This window comes from Enhydra lutris, unplaced genomic scaffold, assembly GCF_002288905.1.
Source record: "Enhydra lutris kenyoni isolate GAN:26980312 unplaced genomic scaffold, ASM228890v2 scaffoldscaffold7, whole genome shotgun sequence".
In the NCBI taxonomy this organism is placed as follows: Eukaryota; Metazoa; Chordata; class Mammalia; order Carnivora; family Mustelidae; genus Enhydra; species Enhydra lutris.
This window is the reverse complement of record NW_019154091.1, coordinates 21,474,382-21,497,994: the sequence shown is the minus strand read 5'-3', so window position 1 is coordinate 21,497,994 and position 23,613 is coordinate 21,474,382. Positions and strand designations below refer to the sequence as shown.

The 23,613-nt window shown below is 34.4% G+C and overlaps 1 protein-coding gene across 1 annotated transcript in view; it reads left to right on the top strand.

The window, feature by feature from the left end:
• The window catches only part of LOC111141999 (protein tyrosine phosphatase, receptor type Q), a 202,867-nt gene that overhangs the window by 113,278 nt on the left and 65,976 nt on the right, over positions 1–23,613 (top strand). The window contains exons 27-32 of the mRNA XM_022494920.1: positions 7,136–7,257; positions 12,763–12,949; positions 15,920–16,164; positions 18,643–18,709; positions 21,879–22,037; positions 22,587–22,809. Coding sequence (XP_022350628.1) covers positions 7,136–7,257; positions 12,763–12,949; positions 15,920–16,164; positions 18,643–18,709; positions 21,879–22,037; positions 22,587–22,809 — 1,003 coding nt within the window. The remainder of the gene's footprint in view (positions 1–7,135; positions 7,258–12,762; positions 12,950–15,919; positions 16,165–18,642; positions 18,710–21,878; positions 22,038–22,586; positions 22,810–23,613) is intronic.

Genomic DNA, 23,613 nt, shown 5'->3' with positions numbered 1-23,613 from the left:
AAGCTCTTGAAATAAGCTTTAAGCTCAACTTAAATCCAAATAGATACACAGGCAATTTAAATAACATGTGTGCAGAGCTCAAGATTTTCTGTGTTGTGAGTTGTTGTCATTTATTTATTTATGTTTATTCTTTTAGGAACATCACGATTGTGTGGTGCACTAAAAGTCAGTATTTTCTACATTTTCATCATTAAATTTGTGGGGATCTGCAGAAGACAATGTTACTAATAAGTCTTTGAATGTGCTTATTTTGAAAGTATAATATTAGACACACCAAAATATATGGTTCTTAATCAAACTGGCATAGACTTGGGGGCATTAAAGCTCTTATACATATGAGGCAAAATGATGGTCTATCCAGACTCACCTTTCAGCTAACACACTTAGCATGGGGACACAGATGGATGGGAAAGATGACCCTGACCCACATAAGACCCACATTCCTGTGCAAGGATAGAAGCATGATAATCAGGAAATGATGGTTGTTAGTTACAGAAAATGCATTATTGTGAAAACCAGGGGAAAAGTGCTTATGAGAGGAAGTGATTGGATTATGGGGAATGAGAGAATAAAGATAGATCATTCCTACTGAGTAAATTGCTGTGATTTATAAGAGAAAGGGTATAGTGATATCTTGGCCCATTACTGACTAGATTCATTTCACAAACAATCCTAAATCAGAATGTGACAGTTTATGGGGAGACAAACAAAGTCTCCCAAAGATGCTTATACATTACTAAGCTTTTATACTGGCATATTTTCATCTCCCCACTTCTTTAGTGCTTAAAGCTTCCTTGGTTTTGCTGATTGGCATTTGTAATTTTAATTTTGCATTCTCCTTTATGTGACTTTAGTAATAGTTTACTACACATTGGAATAAAAGAGAAAAAAATACTCATATATCTTATTATGTATTTTTGGAATTTTGATAATTTCCAAAAGAATATTACCTAAAAGAAATTTGAAAATATCATATGCTTTAAAGTACACTATAATGTTTGGACAATATTAAAATAATTAATACTGTTTTCTAATAGACAAGCATTTTGGTATTCTATGTATTCCTCTTAAATTATCTGTGAATTAAATGATTATCTTTATTTGTTTTATACAGATAAAATAAGAATCAATTAAATGCATATTATATATTCTTTTATCAGTTTAGTAATGTGTGTGTTTAATTTTTTAAATATAGATTTAGGGGGTTCTCATATCATTATATTCTAATTCTTCAAGAATACAGATTGATATACTACCTTCTAAGAGAAATTTTCAGAATGGATTCAACACAAGAAACCTTGTATAAAGAAAGCAATTTCATCAGATTTATTAAAAATGCAAATATTGTTTAGAGTGTTTCTTAAAAAAGAAAAAAGAAAAAGTCTTTGAGAAAAGTTCAAGAAATGGCATTAAAGCACAGCTCAGCAAGGGGCTAAATACCTTGTCTTTTTTAAAAAAATGATTGATTAGTGTACAGAACTGAAAATATTTAGTAGTCCAATCGGTTAGTGTCTGCCATGAATGATCTTTAAATGTCACTTTTCTCTCAACTCTGCTTGGGGTAGCAGACCTGATGAGGGCTTGATTACTAGTATTTAAGGAATGATTGCAGGGTTGACATTTTCCTATGAAAGATAAGAGTTGGAAGTAAGGCTTCATACTGCTTTCTGAGCTGGCCTACAGACATACTTGCAAAATTGGCCAAGGTTTCCCTTGGGAAATGGTTTTGGATCTGCCTTCACTTGAGACCCGGAAGACCCAAACTACAGAGCAGAAGAGACATAGACATATTTCCTGGGGAGTATTTCCAAAGACAGGTGACCATCAACATAGTCACAGAAAAACTTCATCAACTTTCTTAGTCACGGAAAATTATCAATAAACTGTCTGTGATATTTGTTAGCAATGTACCATCTTGCTTGCCTGCTGTAAGAGTTTGGTTTAAAAGTTAGTCCCAACAACCATTGAATTGGTATACTTTATAGAGGTGTATGAATTAGATTCTGGAGGTAATATTTCCTCTTTGGATCTAATTAAGTTTGACCCATCTATCTGGTATGTGTTAGACATCAAGTGTCAAAATCTATAGAGGCCCCTTTAGGCCCCGTAGTGAAAATATACTATGGCATTTTCTTTTTACCCATGACAGCAGTTCTTACAAAGCCCCTAACACTGACCTTAAAGGCCCTACACAAACTGGCTCCCATTTCCTCTCTTGCTCTCATTATTACCTGGCTTCAGCCTCACTGGAGTCCTTGTTATTCCTAAAAATAGACCAGGCAAAATCCTGCCTCAGGGCCTTTGCATTAGCCAGAGTCTTGTCTTTGACGCTCTTCCTTCAAACATTCCTATGCTCCTTTACCTCCTTCAAAGCTTTGTTTTAATATCACCTGCTTATAGAGGTATGCCCTGACTGCCATATTTAAAAAATAGTAATTCTCATCAGCATCCCCATTCTTACTATCCTGCTTCATTTTTTTGTCATGCTTCATATCACTTCCTAACATCATATGTAATTTAATTACATATTAGTATTAACTGACCTAAATTTTTATGTTATATATTATTTATCTCCCTCCACTAAAATAGAGGTTCTATGATCGTTATCTCTTGGGTTTTCTTCTCTACCACCAGCACTTCAAAAATGCTCATTGTGTAGTAGGTGTTCAATAAATAGTTGTTGAGTGAAGAAGAGAAGTTACATTCTAGAAACTCTATATAGATAGGTCTACAACTGCATCCATCACTTCTGTAGTCTTTGTGTCTTCCCAGTGTCTGGTACACAGAAGGTATTCAGTCAATATTTGCCGGTTGGATAAACGTATAAATTTCATCAAAAAGCCAACAGAACACTTGGGTATAACTAAAGAGAAAGGGAGCCTCAAATATTTTTTTTAAAGTGGTATACTTTAAATTTGTGGCCTGTCAGAAAATTGTTCCTTTCCACAATGGTTCTTACAGAGCTAGAAGGCAGGTTTTGCAAAAGGATTAATTAATGTTAAATAACAAAAACATTATTAATTAATTAGTAAATGTCTTAATAAATTTGTACTTAACTGCAGCCCATCCCATTTATAGAGTCAAAGGCAGCAGAAGATAGGCCACTACAGACCATCTTACAGTTTTCAAAGCAGATTTCTCTGTGAGGAAAGTGTGCGGTTATGATCAGTAATGGTGTACCTGGTCCTGAAGCCTGTCCTCTCTTCATTTAACATTCTGAATAGAGAGATTCAGGGATGCTCTTTGTTATTCTGCTACTTGTTAAGGTGGGCATAACATTTCTAAGGAACATCCAGTTTGGAAAGGAAAAAGGATTGCCACTCTTGAATATGAAGTGCATTATTCTGTTAGGGCATCCGAAGGCAATTGATTATGCGAGTGGCAGATCTCTCATAGCTCTCATTTGTTATATATAATTATCTAAATGAATTATGCTATAATTTAAGACACTTCATAAATCTAGGATCATAAAATTAGAAGTAATAAAGACTGAAGATGTTAGGATATGCAGGTGTGTTTAAGTGCTGAGATTCCATGATCTCTCCACATTAGCTACCAAAGAAATCATGTATCCAATTCTGTCATCATTATTAGTGCTTCTCAGCTCATCAGACTTCTGAATCCTGAAGCATCCTCTCTCCACCGTCTCTCCTGGATGCCTTCCTGGGCCATACAGACTAGAACTCTGAGTCTGTGTACAGAGTGTTGCACAAGGGCCAGAAATGGTATGTATAGGAAAGATACGTTTGGTACCTCAAAGGCATTTTCCCACAGAAATTTCCTTTTACATGATTGGAAGAGTCCTCTATTGTTACATCTGAGTATTGTATAAAAATATTTTAATGCTACTATTAAAATACATTTTTATGGGCTGAGTTGCATACTTAAATTCCACACATAATATCTCTCATGGAAACATACTCTAAGTGCCAATAACATATTCATAGTTTAAAAATTGTCACTACTATTAACATTTTATCTTTTTTTATGTTCTGTTAGTCACCATATGGTACAACATTAGTTTTTGCTGTAGTGTTCCATGATTCATTGTTTGCATATAATACCCAATGCTCCATGCAGTATGTGCCCTCCTTAATACCCATCACCATCATCATTAGCCATCAGGGAAATTCAAATCAAAACCACATTGAGGGGCACCTGGGTGGCTCAGTGGGTTAAAGCCTCTGCCTTCGGCTTGGTCATGATCTCAGGGTCCTGGGATCGAGCCCCGCATTGGTGTCTCTGCTCAGCAGGGAGCCTGCTTCCTCCCTCTCTCTCTGCCTCTCTCTCTCCCTCTCTCTCTGCCTTCTTGTGATCTCTGTCTGTCAAATAAATAAATAAAATCTTAAAAAATAAAACCACATTGAGATACCACCTTGTATCAGTTAGAATGGCAAAAATTGACAAGGCAAGAAACAACAAATGTTGGAAAGGTTGTGGAGAAAGGGGAACCCTCTTACATTGTTGGTGGGAATACAAGCTGGTGCAGCTATTTCAGAAAACAGTGTGGAGGTTCCTCAAAAAAGTTAAAAATAGAGCTGCCATATGACCCAGCAATTGCACTACTGGGTATTTACCCCAAAGATACGGATGTAGTGAAAAGAAGGGCCACGTGCATTCCAATGTTCATAGCAGCAATGTCCATGCTGTTAACATTTTAAATAACTATCCGGTACTGAAATAATCCTTTGGGTCTCTTCAGAGGATGTGACTCACTTGAACCAGATATGCTTGCTGTATTTATGCTATCTTGATTTGTAAGGAATTATCTGAAATTTTTAAAAAATTCTTTTCTATCCTGGCCCTATCTTCCTAATTCTAGGCTTATCTTTCAAATTATCAGGTATACATTCTCAATTCTTGGAAGTGTCTCAGGCTTAATGAGTACAAATCCAAAATTATTATCTCCTTCCAAAGTTTTATCCCTACTAAAACCAGTATCTGCTCCTGAATATACTGTTGGTATGATAGAATTGATAGAATTCATACCAACAGTATATTCAGATGAATTCTATCAACATTCTCCTGGTATTAACACTAGCTTTTAGCTTTTGCTATATCCTCTATGTCAGTTTTTACTCACATGTAATCAGCCTCAAGTTTGTTTGTTTGTTTTTCATTTAAATTTTCTAAATGACTCTAGGATTCATCTCCTCCCATCTATACCCAGTGTCACTAATCTAGTTTAGGATCTCATCATATCTTATTTGGCTTTTTGGAAATAGCCTCCCTGGACTCAATGCTTCAGAGCACCTACCTATTGTATAACTACTAAAGTTTTCTTCCTAAATCATTAGAAAAATATTCCTCTTTCAAAAACCTTCAGTGGCATTCTATTATTTAAAGAATGAGCTACGGGACACCTGGTGGCTCAGTCGTTAAATGTCTGCCTTCAGCTCAGGTCATGATCCCAGGGATGGAGCCCCACATTGGGCTCCCTGCTGAGTGGGGGGCCTGCTTCTCCCTCTGCCACTCCCCCTGCTTGTGTTCCCTCTCTCACTGTCTCTCACTCTCTGTCAAATAAATAAATAAAATTAAAAAAAAAAAAAAAAAGAATGAGCTTCAAATGCTTTAACATAATAACCTTAGTGTCCAAAAAACCATTTGAGGCTTGTTCCTTACCATATGAATACGGGTATGTCTGTGATACCTGTATTCCTCGAATTTAGGGATTCTGAATCTTTTTTGCATCATGAATTCCTTTTCCAGTCTGAGGAAGTGTGTGGACTCCTTCCTAGGACAATATTTTTGAATGTATAAAATAATAAACATAAGATTACCAAGGAAAACACTTCTACAATGATAAAATTCTGTCTGTGGACCCTGCTGTTTATGTCTTTGTGGCTTTACTTGTGATCCTCTTAGCAAAGAAGTGCTCCTAAAACTACTCCTCTGATTATTGAAATCCTTCTCATCTTTCAAAAGCTTATTCGATTCCCATCTCCTCTGAGCAACTTTACCTAAACTCCCCGCTCCATCTGTATTCAGCACTCTGCCCTTGGCCCACTCACAGTCGATTCTTTGTATTTCTGATTTGTCCTTATCTTAACTTAGCCTTTTGTTATAACATATTGTATTAATTGACAATGATGGGCTGAACTGTAGACTAACTGGCCACTTTCACACATTTTGAATACACAATTCTTTTAAAACACTATGAAATGTGCATATAAGGAGGAAACCGAGGTCCAGAAATTTTGTTTGACTGAGTTAGTACCATTTGTGGCTCTTATAAATTATTTATGGAAAGGACTATTTTAATAATCTTTTTCTTTATACCTTCTCAGGATTCGTGGCACAATATTTGTTCGGTAATGTTTGCTTACATGGATTTAAAAATTAGAAAAACTGGAAAATTCTTATCTCTCAGTATTTAATGCCCCTAAAATTGACTAGGGGCCATAGGAGGACAGAGATATGAATAACAGTGTCCCTAGTTCAATGTATATCAAATCAACGGTGACTAAATCCTTCTTAACATACTAAAAACTCTTCTAGTTCATAGCAGTTTCATAAATTAAAAATTTACGGAAGGGTTTTTAGCAGACAGTTCCCTAAAATATTATCTCTTGTTTTGCACTCTTGATAAAAAAATAACAATAATAAAAATAGGACAAATTAAAGAATTTATGTGGAGTCATAATGAATTCAGGAAAAATTTACATTTGTGATAATATCAGTTGTAAACCTATTTCCTATGTTACTCCCTTGGTGAAAACAATAAAAGCAACTCAATTTTAGATATAATTCCCTTGTTCTGGTTCTACTTTTTTTGTAGTCAAACATGTTTCTGCAGGTCTTCCTAAAACAACATTATTAGACAATCTGTTTTTAAATAAAAGCATTTATTCAAAAAGATTTGCAATACTAATGTTTTCATTTCAAAGTATTATTTTGAGTTTAAAAATCATATGTTTATAATCATTAATATCTCGTGTGGAAGTTTCATACATATAGTCATTGTTTTGAAAGGAATTACATCTTTCAGTTTGCCAATGCCTTTAGTATGCATAAACTATAAATTAATGTATAATTAATTCATTATCACTCTCTTTTTCTCATGGCCTTTTCTATTATTATCTTGCAGCAAAGACTAACTCAGAAGTCCCAGGGTAATTGATTTTCTTTTTCACAGCTCCAGATGGTCCTCCTGAAAGTGTTCATGTAATAGCAACATCCCCTTTTAGCATCAGCATCAGCTGGAGTGAACCTGCTACCATCACTGGACCAACATTCTATCTGGTCGATGTCAAATCGGTAAGGTGTGTCTTACCTTCTGCAAAAGACAGTATAGAGGGTGATTAAGAATACACATTTTGGAACCAGACTATTGGAATTTTAATCCTAGCTCTGTTAGACCTTGGGCAACTTACTTAGCTTGTATGTGTTTCAGTATCTACATCTATAAAGTAAAGATCAATAATAGTACTCAGGGTACAGAGATCTTGTGAAGACTAAATTAGAAAATAATGCATAAAGTACTTTAAACATTGCCTGAGTGAGGCTTAGTGAATGTAAATAAGGCCTAATAAATGTAAGTAAAGTATTATAAGCATGATTATTATATTTATCACCAGGTTTTAGATAATGTATGTAAACAGGTGGTTAAATTGATAATAATACACTGGTTTAAAATACAGTGAAAAAGTACTTACTTCAGCAGCATATATGCTAAAATTGGAATGACAAAGAGAAGATTAGCATGGGCCCTGAACAAGGATGACATGCAAATTCATGAAACATTCCATATTTTAAAACAATAATAATAATAAAAATACAGTGAAAAAAACTCAGAATACAAAAGGTGAAGGGAGAAGGCATTAGGGGAAATAGCTCCCAAATAAGGTAACATCAGAGCTTAATGTAAAAAACACCTGAAGCAGGCCATGAGGAAGAAATGGTACTAAGAGTGTGAAAATTAAGATTCATTCATGAAAAAGTGAGCAGTTCAGGAATCCTTGGTCAAAGCATTCAAGAAAAGTGCTGAGAGAAGCTAGATTAGGAGGGCAGACTGTACAACAGTTAATAGAATGTGGGTTTCATGATAAACCCAGTGGAGTATCAATTGAGGAATTAAAGCAGTGCTGGGATATAGATTTCTATTTTATAGGATCAACTTGGTTGCACTGCAGAGGACAGAGCAGTCCTAGTGCAAAATCTGACCAGGGGACGGGATGCTGTAAGAGTAACTGGGTAAGAAAAGATAAGGACAGAGGAAATATATCGAGGGAAGGGAATGGAAAATCATTTATACCTACAGGATTTGGTGGGGAAAATTTTGGTGGATGGTGAGTGAAAGGAATAATTGAGGATGACTTCAAGATACAGAATTTGGAAAAGTGAAGAGAAAGAGATTTGTAAAGGAAAGGAATGAATTCAGTACTAGATGCACTGAGTTTGAGATGCCCAGGAGTCCCAGATGAAGATACTCCCTTAGCACTATTATATCTAGATGTGGAGCTCAGGAGAGGAGATCTGAATTTGCAAATTTGGGAAGTGTTGGTATTCAGATGGTAGTTGAAATGATAGGAAGGAATGAGATGAAATAGGGGACACGTCGCATAAGGACCTCTTCTGTAAGAACTAACCTGAGGATTGAATCCTGGGGAATCCAGACATTCAAAGAAGAGGCCACTGAAGTCACCAGACTGGAGGAGCCATCCAGACAGAAGGAAACCCAGGTGTGAAAGTCAAGCCTTTCACCTAAAACAGGTGCTCACCAATGGAAATAATGCAGATTGTAAACTAGGATTAGGATCGGAAAAAGCTCGTGAGGTCCCTGCTTGGGTTTTACTGGGCCTGATGACTGCTCTCTTCTCATGACATCTCATGCATTGAGTCAGATAATTAATTTACGGTAGATTTTCCTCCCCCTTCCGTGCTTTCTCTACCTACCTTTTGTCTAATGTTTATAATTTTATTGTGTCTTTATGTTATTTCTAAAATGGAAGTGCTTCTCTCTCAAAAGACCTGTCATGATTAAAAGAAAATTTAAGGGATTATTGTTGCATTTGGACTCCCACTCAGTCTTCTGTTTATGTTCCTTTTTAGAGCATATTTGTGAAGACTTAGTTCATAATTAGCCAAAAGTAATCAACACGCATGACAAGCACTCTGGGAATATGTATTAAAAGCAAATTATAAAATGAGAATGCTCTGTTCTGTCAAAAGACACCTTATTAATGAAAACAGTTCTCTCTTGAAATTTGATCATATTTAAAGGAAGGGAAAATACATTTTTTTTAAAAGTGGTTTATAACCTCTCTCTCTTAGTATTCTTATAGATATTAATAATGAGTGAGGGAAAGAGAAGGATGATTAACGTGGTAATTGCTTACTTTCTAACAGTTACACAGTAGCCTCTCATCTAATATTTTGCTGTAAATATATTATCTTCATTTTGCATAAAGGGGAGTTGAAGCACAGAGATGATAGCTTCTCAAATAGTTGAGACCTGACTACAACCAGCAGACAGTGGTGTGATAGGAGAAAGGAAAAACCACCAAGTAGAAAATAAAATGTGCCAAGTTGAAGTATATGACCATCCAAACCTTTTGGGTCAAAGATAACAAGAATTCAAAGAGATTGTAGCACTTCTCAGTTTCCCCAGGGTTCTTGGAACTAGGCCGTCATAGTTTTAAATGTGCTAGGTGCTGGATACCTGGAACAAATCTGATCTGGACATTGTCTTTATAGAGCTTATCTTCAGCTCATTTCATGGATACATAATTATCTGTCTTCAAAAATCATTGGCTCCTAGGCCAGGGAAGAACACATATCATTGAATTTAAGACTTACGCTGTAGCCTTTGCCAAATACTGGTCACAGGGGCATAAAACTCTCTTCCTAAAAGGCTCAAGCAAAACTTGACAATCTTAAAGATATATGGGCACAGGTATCACCCTGGATGATACTATCAGAAATTCGTGTATTTTTGTGGTCCTTTGTTTGTTGTTCCCTTTGTTTTTTTGTTTTTGTTTTTTTTTTCAAAATAACAACTATTTATCATTTCTGCTCACCAAAATAAGGATGCAGAACTTAAGTAGCTCACACTGTAGTGGGAGACACCAGAATACAAACAGCTAATCATAGAATGTGAGCTATGTGGGTTTTTTGGACCATAAACTAGCAAAGTAATTAAAGTTCCTGTTATGAGTGGCATACGATACATAGGAGACTTCACAGAGGAGGTTATATTGGTTATGGGACTTGAGGAATGAATTGAGGTGTGCCAGGTGGGGAAGAGGGCAAATGGGATAGGAAAAGGAAAGAAAATAAAATCAAAGTCTAACTGCTGACATTGGCTATAAAACTACCATACTGCAAAAATAATGGGGCATATTTCATAATAATAATAGATGATCAAATAAAATATGAGCAAACAAGCTTGGAATTGGAAAAAGGGAAATAATGAATCAAAAAGGTCTGAGGTTTCAGTCCTGGGTAAGTGAACAAATAATGCTTAACAATAACAATGACAGAGTAGGTTTAGTGAAGAATGATAAATGAATTTTGGTACATTCTGTATTTGAAGACCCAATATTCTTTTTGGATTTTATTATATATGTTTTTAAGATATAGTAGAACACTGGCATATTATGTCACTTTTTACTACTCAATATTTGGTATATCCTATTTTAATGGAAGACATTGAAATAATTTAATTTTACTTTATAAGATCAGGCCCAGTGTAGTAGTGTAGAGAGTTCTGAATTCTTGAAGATTTGGGAGCAAATCCTATTTGAGCTACTAAATAACTATGGAATGTTGAGGAATTCACCAACTCTATAAAATCAGAATTCATATAGTTATGGTTGTCAGTCAAGTAACATAAACTTCAGCCAGTCGGGCAGAGCCGTGGTGATTTGGAGACTCATGCCCCGTTATAGAAGTCAACTATCACTCATCTCTAGGTAATTCTTGCCAAGCATGAATATAAAGCTAATCTTTTTTTTTTTTTTAAAGATTTTATTTATTTATTTGAGAGAGAGAGACAGAGTGAGAGAGAGCATGAGAGGGGAGGTCAGAGGGAGAAGCAGACTTCCCATGGAGCTGGGAGCCTGATGCGGGACTTGATTCCAGGACTCCAGGACCATGACCTGAGCCAAAGACAGTCGCTCAACTGACTGAGCCACCCAGGTGTCCCAATATAAGCCTAGTCTTAAGGAAAATTTAAAAAGCTAGATTTTTAAGTGATGTTTAAATGCTGAGAGCAAACTGAATCACGCTCACTTCCTACCAGTGAGTACATGCACTTGATCAATAGTATTCCTATGCTGATTTGGTTTTCTGCCACTTTACAGAAAGGAGGCAACTGCCTTCAGTGCTCTAAGGTGGGAACAATCTATTTGACTTTGCAATGCTTACGTTATTGGTCAGCCTTTTGCTGTGTTTCTCATAGCAACATCTTCTTTAAGTTAAAAAAAGCTCTTAGAAAAGGGCATTTGAAGAATATTTTGAACAAAAAATCTTTCAAAGTTACAAGGGAGGGTCAAGTTGAGAAGAACTTAGTAGTGTGAACAGTGTGCACAATCTGGTTTTAAGTGTTTCAGTTTGGATACCTGAGAGTAGCATGCATTGTAGGATTTCCCCAAATTTTCTGTTGTTCATCTTAGGAAAATCCCTTCTTTGTATTGCTAGAAACTTTAGCTATGTTTAATCCCCGCAATGAATAGGCCAGACTCTCCATCAAAGGCAAAGGCAGACGATGTTTGGACACACTATACGACTATATTTAATACACCTAAGGATTCTCATTTTGCACATCTAATACTTATAACATCCACAATTGTCTCCTCATCCAGTGCCATGCTTAGTGCTAGATGGGAGTTTTTCAAACTGCACTCATGACCAAAATTTTTTTAATGAACTGGAGTAAAATTTCAAAGAGAAGAAAATATCAAAGTGCATTTCAGAAAGAAGTTGCATTTCTGGAAATTGTTTTCAAGTTGTAAAGAAGTGTGTATATGTATACATATAAGAGTATAAACACACACACATCCTGAGTTATGTTACAAAATGTGCTTCCTTTTGGTAAGTCATAGTAAAAAAAAAAAATCAAATGGGCCAACTACTTCAGATCTGTTTTTCTAAATCTCACCAAACTAAATAGATATTATTACTGCAATTTTACATACACAGAAAGTAAGACACAGAGAACATAAGTGATTTATCAAATGCTACAGGAACTATTACATGACCAAGTTGGGATTTGAACCCTTAATGATTAATTACCAAAACCTGTATTCTTTCTCCTATAAAACACTGCAGTTGAGACTCTTAATCTAAGGAAACAAACTGAAGGTTGCTGGAGGGGAGGAGGTGGGAGGGATGGGGTGGCTGGGTGATGGACATTGGGGAGGGTATGTGCTATGGTGAGTGCTGTGAATTGTGTAAGACTGATGATTCACAGACCTGTACCCCTCAAACAAATAATACTTTATATGTTAGTTTAAAAAAATGCAGTTGAAAGTGGAGTTTCATTGACACAGAGATAATACTTGCTTGTTCATTAGATGGGTTGATTGACTGTGATGGGTTATTTTTTTTTTCTTTTACTTTCAGTTGTTGAAATAATTGCTTATAAGTAGACTGTTAAAGTGGCACTTTAGATTTCCCAGGACAATCTGACTGCAAGAAAAAAACTAATTTAAATCTTGGCTAGATAAATGTACCACACGTAGCTTTGTAGTATTATGTTTTGGTGATTTGGATCTCAAGTGCAACTAACTCCCTTTAATTACTAGCTATTTTTTCCTATAGGTAGACAGTGATGAATTTAATATTTCCTTCATCAAGTCAAATGAGGAAAATAAGACCATAGAAATTAAAGGCTTGAAAATATTCACAAGGTATTCTGTGGTGATCACAGCATTCACTGGAAACATAAGTGCTATATATGCAGAAGGAAAGTCAAGCACTGAAGTGATTGTTACTACTTTAGAATCAGGTAAGGCATATTTCCCATCACTGCTAAAAGCTGACTGAGATTTAAGTGCCTTTTTTTTTAGAATTTCTCATACCACCCCTTAAAAAGGGTATGTTTTACAAGACATTTTTTAAGTGTATAAAATATAAAATTCCGTGATTCACCATAACTGACAAAAGTGAAGTTTTCTATTTACATTTTTTAGGCAAAGAGGAATTATGTAGAATAATTGGTTCTTGGAAATACAGAAACAAATTAGTTCATAATAATGTCCTAATTGTATTTTTTTGTATTTATTTAAACACTAAAGATTTCAGAAATTGAGTTACCTTGCCTAAGAGATGATTTTTCAAATGGTCTGTAGCCAATAATTTTTCATGTAAAATTCCATTTTAATTATTTCTATGATTTAAATGCACATTAAAGTAACAATAGTCTATCATTATATAATCTGCAATTCAAAATTAGAATCCTGGTCATGCTTACCTTCTCTGTTTTTCTCACCTAATCAAATGACATGTTTTTATTACATAACCTATTTAATAAATGTCAGAATCCATACAGATGTCCTCAAGTTCCTACAAACAGGGTCTGAATGAATAATAAGTTTGTAACCAATAGGAATTAAGTGTGGAAAGTCAGCTTCCCAGAACTTGCTTGCCCTATCCTCCTTCAGACTCCTGATGTTCTTTGCCACCAGATTTATCTTTGGAAAGAGCACATGAAGGGAAGTGTTGCTATAGTTTATTTGTTGCTCTCTGTAAGGTAAGTATAGGAGGTAAAACATGTTTTTTAGCTAGTCTTTTCATTATGTTATATGCTCTATTGTCTATAAAGTTATGGTTCTGCATTAGAAGATATCCTCAGCACCCTAAAATTTCATTTGTTTCCATTTTGCTGCCACATATATCCCAGATACTTACTTTCTTATACTTTGTACTTCTCCCACATCTCACCTGAGAGGAAAGATGCTGCTGAATTTATTCACACTCATACCGTAAAGTACTGATTGTCAAATGCTACCCCTCACAAAGATATCATGGTTAAATAAATTATTACTAAATCTCTAAGAGTAGAATTTTAGAGGTAAAACCAAAGATATTTGGAAAATAGGAAATTCTTTCCAGCATTCAGAGAGTTATTTCACTTATCCAACCTTAAACCTAATCTGATTTTTTAGAAAGAGTTCTTATTAAAAGAAAACATATTTTTTATATCATAGAAATGTATAACAGCAAATGTGACATCTATCTTGAGCCAATTTAACTTTCACTTTAGCTATGCATTTTTCTACTTAATATTGATATTTGGCACTATACCATATTTATCTGTTCCTCTTTTTATCCCACCATTATTATTTGCTTTTTTTTTTTTTTGCTTATTGCAGAGTTTTATCTATAAAGATATTTTATAAGATAATAAATACTAAATAAAGATACTAGAGCTTGAGCATCCGAACCTTTGCTAGCCAAATATTCGCAGCCTTGTTCATGGAAATCCCCTTAGTATGGGAGATATATCCATTTCAATTTGATCAAAATAAATATATTCATGCAGTCAGTCATTTATATAGAGAACACTAATATATAGTACAGTAAGAACTAGTTCTTATATTCATAAATTAATTTTATCCTCACATATATCACTTTCTTTCATGATAATTCACTGATACTTAGCTGTTGTGTATTAGGCTAATTTTCATTTATCAAAAATAAGATGAAATATCTAGAATATATAAAGAACTCTCAAAACTCAAAAGAATTCCAGTTAGAAATTGGGAAAAGACATGACTAGACATTTCATCATGAGGAGATACAGTGGGCAAATAAACTCCTGATAAGATAGAGTTTCAGCATCATTAGCTATTAAGGAAATGCAGATTAGAACCACAATGAGATATCACTATGCATCTACTAGAACAGATAAAATAATAATTATAAAATAGTGATGATGCCAAATGCTGGCAAAGATACAAAGAGACTGGATCTCTTGTACATTGTTAGTGGGAAAGCAAAAGGATACAGCCACACTGAAAAATAGTTTGGCAGCCTTTTATAAAACTAAACATGCACTTAGAGCACATTACCTAGCAATCATATTCTTGGACAATTATCACAGAGAATTAAAAATTTATGTTCACACAAACAGCTGTAAATGAGCATTAATAGCAGGTTTATTAGAAGTAACAGAAAAACTAGAAACAACCCAAATGTTTTTCTATGATTAAACAAACTTTGGTGTATCCACAAACTGGAACACTGCTCCGTAATAAAAAAAAGAATGAACCACTGATACATACAACAACCTTGATGGAATTTAAGCATTATGCTGTTGTTTTCCTTAAAGTGACAGAACTATGAAGAACAATGGTTCGTGCTTTGGGAATGCATAGGGTGCAAATAGGGGAGGGGACAGCTGGGGAGGTTTCTCTATGGAAATGGAAAAGTTTTACACCTTATTTCTGGTAATGATTGCAGGAATCTTTACATGGAATAAAATTGCATAGAACTACACACACATTTATGAAAGCATGTGAAAATGGTGAAATCCGATTAAGGTCTGTAATCTAATTAACAGTATTGTACTAATGTCAATATCCAGGTTTGAGATTTGATATAAAACTAGTTAGGTAAGTTGTCACCACTGGTAAAAGTTGGGGGTATGTTCTAGGGGTATGTATGTACCACTTTCACAAATTCCTGTGAGTCTATATTATCTTTAAACAAGCAGTACAAAAGTTACAGGAATGCATTCTATATAAAAACAAATACATGTAAAAGTCAAAATAAATTAATAACCAAACTAACTGAATCACCATTATGATTTCTGTGACCCACATATATCAGCCATTTTGCTTGTCTCCGTAACATACATGGTTTAAATAATTTGTGTAACACATTTTAGAAGCAGACATTTGACACAAATTTTAAATGGAGATTAAAAAGAGAAACAAAAAGTTTTAAAAACTAATTGCTTAATATTTCATTTTAGTCCCCAAGGATCCACCTAACAACATGACATTTCAGAAGATACCAGACGAAGTTACAAAATTCCAGTTAACGTTTCTTCCTCCTTCTCAACCCAATGGAAATATCCAAGTATACCAAGCTTTAGTTTATCGAGAAGATGATCCTACTGCTGTCCAGATTCACAACCTCAGTATTATCCAGCAAACTGACACATCCGTCATTGCGATGTTGGAAGGACTAAAAGGTGGACATACGTATAATATCAGTGTAAGCATCCGTAGCTTTTAATGACTCGCCTGTTTTAAAAATTCAGTTTACAAACTCAGCATCCAACAATAGTAGAAATCCAGAAATAAAATAAAGGGGAAAAAATGCATGTTAAAAGCAAGAGAGCAGTGATATGTAAAGAGAGATTCTACCTAAAGGGAGGCCATTTATGTGTGATTATAAATGGAAAATGGAAAAGCAAATTTCAAAGGCAAAGGGCAGAAACAACGATTTACATGTTTGAAATTCACGTACCTTTCACATAATAATTACTAAAGCTAAGCATTTTACATCCCAATTTTAAATTATCCATATGTGTTTACAGATATACAGATATTCACACAATTTATTTCAAAAATGTGTTTTTGTAGTATGTCTTAAAATTTGCAAATAGAATTATATGGTCAGAATATCATCTTTTAAGCAACATAGAGTTCACCCTAAACATTCAAGTAGCTTAGTAATTAATTTTCCTACCTTCTTTTATGATTATCATGTAATCAGAACACTTATTAATAATTTATATTTATATATATATGTTTTTCTCTATATTACATCTATATATCTGCATATCTTCATTTCTTCCTTCACTCACTATATATCTTTTTTTAATATATGTATCTGTCCTGCTAGGATTCTTACTGCACACCCCATTATATGGACTTCTATTCTGTAAGGTAGAGGGAGGGTGGTTAAAAGAATGAACTGATCTGAGTTCAAATCCTGACTCTGTGATTTGCTTCTGAGCACTTGCCTCAATTCTGTACCTCAGTTTCTTTATCTAAAAAAAAAAAAAAAAAAAACCAGTAAATTCTGCTCTTGAAACTAATATTACACTATATGTTAACCAACTGGAATTTAAATAAAAACTTGCAACCAAAAAAAAGGGAAAAAACAGTAATAGGAATAATGATTTCTTTATAAGATTATTGTAAGATTTAAAGAATTAGGGTTATAGGAAGCAGTGAGTTCTCCATGAGTTTTGCCTTTTGGAATAAGAGAAAAGAATAGGAAACAAAGTAGAACTAATTCATAATTTAAAGAAAAAATAGCAAAAACTTAATAGTAAAAAAGTTATTTAACTTACTGCTCAAAAAATGCAATTTATAGCTCCTCAACACCAAGGAATTTATTAACAATATATAACTTTCACATCCATCTCAACCTACTTAATCAAAACCTGCATATCTTCATTCAACAGGTTTACAAGTGACTTCTTTGTACAATGCAATTTGAGAAGCATACCTAACTCTTCATTTATTATCTCACTTAAATGGTAGACTGTACCACAAAGAAGTAAAAATAATGTAGCACACCATAATATCACTTTCCATTTTTTAAATTTTTAAAAATATTTTATTTATTCATTGAGAGAGAAAGAAAGTGAACACAAGCCGGGGGGGTGATGTGGAGGGGATGAGGTGGGAAAGGCAGAGGGAGAGGGAGAAGAGACTCCCCACTGAGCAGGGAGCCCATGTGGGGCTCTGATCCCAGGACCCTGGAATCATGACCTGAGCCTGAGCCGAAGGCAGATACTTAACCAACTGAGACACCCAGGCGCCCCAATACTTCTTTCCTTAAATTTACAAGCCCCAATAAATATTTTCTTTAGATATTTTTTAACCCCATTTTTTAGGCTTTGTCTGTTTACTGTACCCATTGCATCATATATATTACTATAATTTTAGTTTTGTAAAAACATCCCCAAAGTAGCTATAATGTGGAAGTGTAGAAAACAAGTCAATTAGTTCCAATACACATATTATATTCTGAATTGTGTTTGTGAATGAAATTGGGCAAGAATATAGTCTCTGTTTTTATAGAGCAAAATAAAGTAAATAAAAGATTCTCTGTCTACAATTTCTTAAGCATTAAGTGAATTGAAAGGATCCCCATTTGTGTGAATCACCCTCTGTCTATACAAACAGAAATGTTTTATGTGTATATGCTCCATTATGCAGGTTATAGTGTCGGATACTTCGGGGCAGGGGTGAAAAAGGGCATAAAGGCCAACTTTCAGAGGGATGATTTAATACAGGAAAACAAGGAGGTTGAAGGAATAGGATTTCATTTCAGAGAAGGGGAAAAAAAGAGAGTCTTGAATATGGATTTAAAGAAAGCCAGAGTTACCCAGCTACAGAGGGAAGGCGCAGATGTGAGAGTAGATGAAGGAGTGTAGACCTAGGGGTTTTTCTGCCTCTGCTCCTCCTACGGGTTCAAAGTGAAGCCACATCCTTCCTGGTCACCATGATAGGGCTGTCGGAGTCACTCACCCTTTGTTCTCAGGCCTTAGTACTGTAAGATAGTTTGAAAAACTACTTTATTAAGAATGATCTTCCTCCACAGACTGTATTCATTTGAGTAAGTGCAGGAAAAATATAATAAAGAGGCTATGTTTGTTTTTAAAAGTAGAATCATTTTAAAATTACGTATGACCACGATAAAAATAGTAACAAGATATTTCTTTTTTTTTTTTAGGTTTATGCAATCAATAGTGCTGGCGCAGGGCCAAAGGTTCAGATGAGAATAACCATGGACATTAAAGGTACAGACATGAACTGCCTTCCTGTGAAATACTGTTGTTTTAATCAAAGAGTAATTATAATTGAATTCTATTATTAGAGTTAAGAATGTAGTCAAGCTTTTAAATGACGCATATGCGATAATAAGCCTACATTTAGTAATAAACTCTGCTTATTAAAGCTATATTTAAAATGTCTAAATAATAATGCAAATTACCATCTTAAAGAGAATGCCCACCTGCTATTTATCTTACATTTCTTTCCCTCTAAATTTAAAGTTTTCTGAGACAAATTTTATAGTCTGTTATTATGTTTTGTAGTTTTACTGAAAATTGATTGTTAAATTACGCATGGCTAGACTTTGACTAGTTTTAATTAAATTCCTTGACTGATCTTTATCTTGAAAGTAAAATTCTTTTTTAGTTAATCAGATAATGTTTACTGCACTACCATATATTCCACTTTATGATTCTGACTGTAAAGTAGATCGATCAATTCATTATTCTGACAGGTATTGTTTATAGAAAATATAATTAAGATTGAAGGTTGCCTCCCTTACACAAAACGATCCATGAAAACCAAAAGAGATTGTTAAGAAAAACTAGGGCTAGTCAGTCATTTGTGATTCTTTCTCTTCCTGACTGAAAACATACATGCAATTGTGCCATCTCTCTAAAAATCCATAGTAAAACCTGCAGAGAGATTAAAAAAATGAAACATATGGACCTTTAGTAGAATGCTCCTCATTCTGAAGCAAAGAGTAACTTTTCTTAGTCTTTTGTAAGCACAGCAGAGCAGAGTGATTAAATGAGCCAGATCACACTAGGGAGACTGAATCCTGGATTGGCCTCTTGATATCTGCTCAACTTTGGGCAAGTGTCTTAACCTCTATAAGTTGTAAAATGCAGATAACGCTAGTTCCTACCTCACAGATTGTTGTGAAGATTAAAAGAGATAATCTTTGAAAACCCTTAGGACAGTGCCTAGAAACTAGTACTCTTAAGTACTATTAAGAAATATTCCCTGTAAGATGAAGCTGGTAAGTTTTGTCTTTTCATCAATGATCGTTTATGTAATTGTAGTATTATTTAAAAGTATTAAGATTTGCTTTTGCTTTTAATTCCAAACTACTTGGAATGTGCAAATGCATAAGTTCTTCAAAAACATCAGCTGTTTTACAAAATGACTTCATAGAGAAGGACTTATGTCATACCATCTTAATTTCTTTTTGTTATTCAGTGGCAGACCTGTAAGTATGTAGGTAACGATGGCTGCATTATATTAATTCTTTAGCAAAACCTCCTATGTTTATTGCTTTGATCATCCCCAGGTAGAGAGGATTTGTTCTGACTTTCCACTCCTTAGATAGGACAGATAGACTCGTGATCAGTTGTCTAGAAAAAATATGTGAGTACTGGTGGTACTGGTGAGGCGCTAGAGACTCATTTTTCTCCAGTAATATGCATGATTGTTTTTGGTGACATGGAGTGGCCTTGAATTAATAGTAGTGTCATTAAATTTGCATTTGACACATAATATATAGTTGGATAATCCTATCAAAATGCCAGATTCCTCTAACTGGAAACCTTCTCTTAGGGACTCTCTAGTGACCTGGCTGAGAGTTTTCCTGAAATCTGAGGTTCTTGCTGCTGAATCCTTCCTTCCTTCTTGTCTCACACAGGTGTTAGACCTGTGATCTGGGGTCTAAAGGCTCTCGCCGCCTACTTCTGTTCCCTGTTCCTTGACTCTTCATGGGTAGTTCCTCCAATAAGCTTCCTAAACTTCTAATATTATTATAGCCCTTACATTACAGAGGAATGAGCTAAAGGATCAAGCCAAAAAGATTTGATTAAAATCTTGGTATTTCCCTTTTACAGCTATGTGACATAAGGCCATTTCCTCATCTATAAAATGGAAATGGTATTGCCAATTTTATGGCATTATTGAGAGGCTTTTAAAAAATTTTTAATAAATATGGAAATTGAAGTTTGATTAAACAATGTGCTGTGCTCCAACAGCTGGTATACACATATAGCTATGAGATGAAATGAAACAAGCAGAGCTCTTACAGATATTGATTTTGGAGACGTTTGTATGCATTGGCAGTAAAATGTGAATTATCATGGCACTTTCAGAAATTATTCTGGTAATACCTATTAAAGTTAAAAATATTTATGTATTTTGTTTCAGAAATTCTGTTCTTGGAAATCTATTCCATGGAAATAAAAGGATCAGTAAATAAGACTAAATATATAAGGCTATTTATTGCAGCAAATGTTCAAAACCAGAAGGAAAAGTGAATTCCCATTATTAGCTGAATGATTGAATAAATACAATGTCACACCATGATATACAACATAATCATTAAAAAGAATGAGTTAGCCCCATGCTTGGTGACATAGAAAGACTTACATAAGTCATACTTAAGTGAAGAAAGCAATATATGGAGTGATTATAATAAATGATTTGGTCCCATTAAAAAAAATCAAAAGTGAGAATAATCTATCATGTATAACTTTATCTATTTTATATGGTTATGTGAACATGGAGAAAAATATGGGAGGATATCATCCATATGTTTGGCATGGATAAACTGTGGGAGGGATGCTGGTACGACTAGAATAGAAATTGATGAATCAGCTAAAGGAAGTAAAAGAAGAAAATGAGCCTAGGTGGCTCATTGGGTTAAGCCTCTGCCTTCGGCTCAGGTCATGATCCTAGGGTCCTGGGATCGAGCCCCGCATTGGGCTCTCTGCTCAGCAAGAAGCCTGCTTCCCCTTCTCTCTCTCTCTGCCTGCCTCTCTGCCTAATTATGATCTCCGTCTGTCAAATAAATAAAATATTAAAAAAAGAAGAAACCCACTAAAATATTGTATGATTTAATGCACTTATAAAAATTATATGAATGAGAACATAAATAATTTGATTTTTTTTAATATGTGAAGAGGACTCAGATGGGTAAAAATCACACCTGAGCCCCATTATCTCAAGCAATTATGAAATACATAATTAAAACTTCAGGAGATAATAATTGCTAACCATCTGTTATATTCAAACAAAACTGTTTCATTTGTCATTTGTTTGTCATCATTTTATATATAAATCGCCTGCATGATATGAGAATTTAAAATTTTTTTCTTCTCTTCAGAAACAAAAAAATCAATTGAAGTGATATTTCTTCTTTGTTTAAAGCTCCAGCACGACCCAAAACCAAACCAACCCCTATTTATGATGCCACAGGAAAACTGCTTGTGACTTCAACAACAATTACAATCAGAATGCCAATATGTTACTACAATGATGATCATGGACCAATCAAAAATGTACAAGTGCTTGTAACAGAAGCAGGAGGTATCATCAACTGTTATCTTATTAAATTAGAGTATGAATTGTTGAATGTTAAAGAAATTTCAGTTCAGAATTGGTAATATAAGGTTGATTACCTGTTATCACACAACTTTTGAGCTTAATAGTATTAATATTATCATTAATTACACTAATCATTAATGTACACCTAAAGTACTTGACCAAAATAAGAAAAGGCATAGTTAAAATATGTGATCTATTTATTCCATATACTGACTGGATTGCTTGATTTTGGCAAAATGGAGTCTTGATAGCTTCTTTGGAGGTTTGAACAGGAGAGTTACCCTTGACTGAGAGATGTTCTTTCAGTCTCTGAGAAGTTATCCTCCACAATAAAGCCTCAGTCATGTGTGATGGAGAAAGATAGGGTTCCCTGTTTATCCAGGTAGATCAGCTGAATCATCCCTTGTGGTTCACAGAGTGACAGATGTTGCATCCAGATTTTCCTCATGCGATTATAGAAATGCTCTTCAGAAATGTGAAAATACCTTCATATATTACTTGTTATTTTATCCTTTTTTTTTCTGAAAATAGCTCAGCATGATGGAAATGTAACAAAGTGGTATGATGCATATTTTAATAAACCAAGGCCATATTTTACAAATGAAGGCTTTCCTAATCCTCCGTGTACAGAAGGAAAGACAAAGTTCAGTGGCAATGAAGAAATCTACATCATTGGTGCTGATAATGCATGCATGATTCCTGGCAATGAAGACAGAGTTTGCAATGGACCTCTGAAACCACAAAAGCAATACCTGTAAGTATCGTTGACACTTACGAATGCATCGTGGCAGCAAGCAAGTCGACGTCTTTTATTCATCCATCTACCCATCTTTTTGTGCTTCCAATAAGCACTAGCATCCATAATGTATCATGACCTGCTATGTGGTGAAGATCAACAAGACATTTTCCTTACATTCCCTAAATGTACAGTTCTGTAGGGAAAGTAAGCAAGCTTAGAAGTAATTATGACTTGATATGGTAAGTGACATAAGAACAATATGAAAAACATGTAATTGGAGAACATGGATAGGAGAACTGAATTCTTTCTGTAAAAGATAATGTGACTAACATAGTATTTTGTGCTCTTCACTCAGTATTTTGCAACACATGCGAATGTATGGGTTTTTAGAAACACTATCCTAATCTTTTAGTTGATGACATCTTCAGTTTATCAGTCATAGCAGTAATTTTCTCCTCTTTGTACTACCAAACCACTCAATTAGTGACTGAAATATTTATAATTCACTTTAATATTTGTCATTTTGTAGATCATAATAATCTAGTGTATTAAATACTACTGCTGATATTCTGGTTTTATTAAATGCTTTGCTAAATTAATCACTTATCTCCTGTTAAATTGACTGTGTTTTGTCATTTTAAATTTTAAATTTTTTAATTTGTCAATTTTAATTTTAAATTATTTAATTTCCAAAATATAATTTTTACTACTAAATTTGAAAAATGCAGCTAATTTCTTGTTTGCCTGATAGTTAAAGCATTATTAAATTCTTCATAAACATCCTAAACCAAGTTAACATTAGAAAAACAGAAAGGTTAG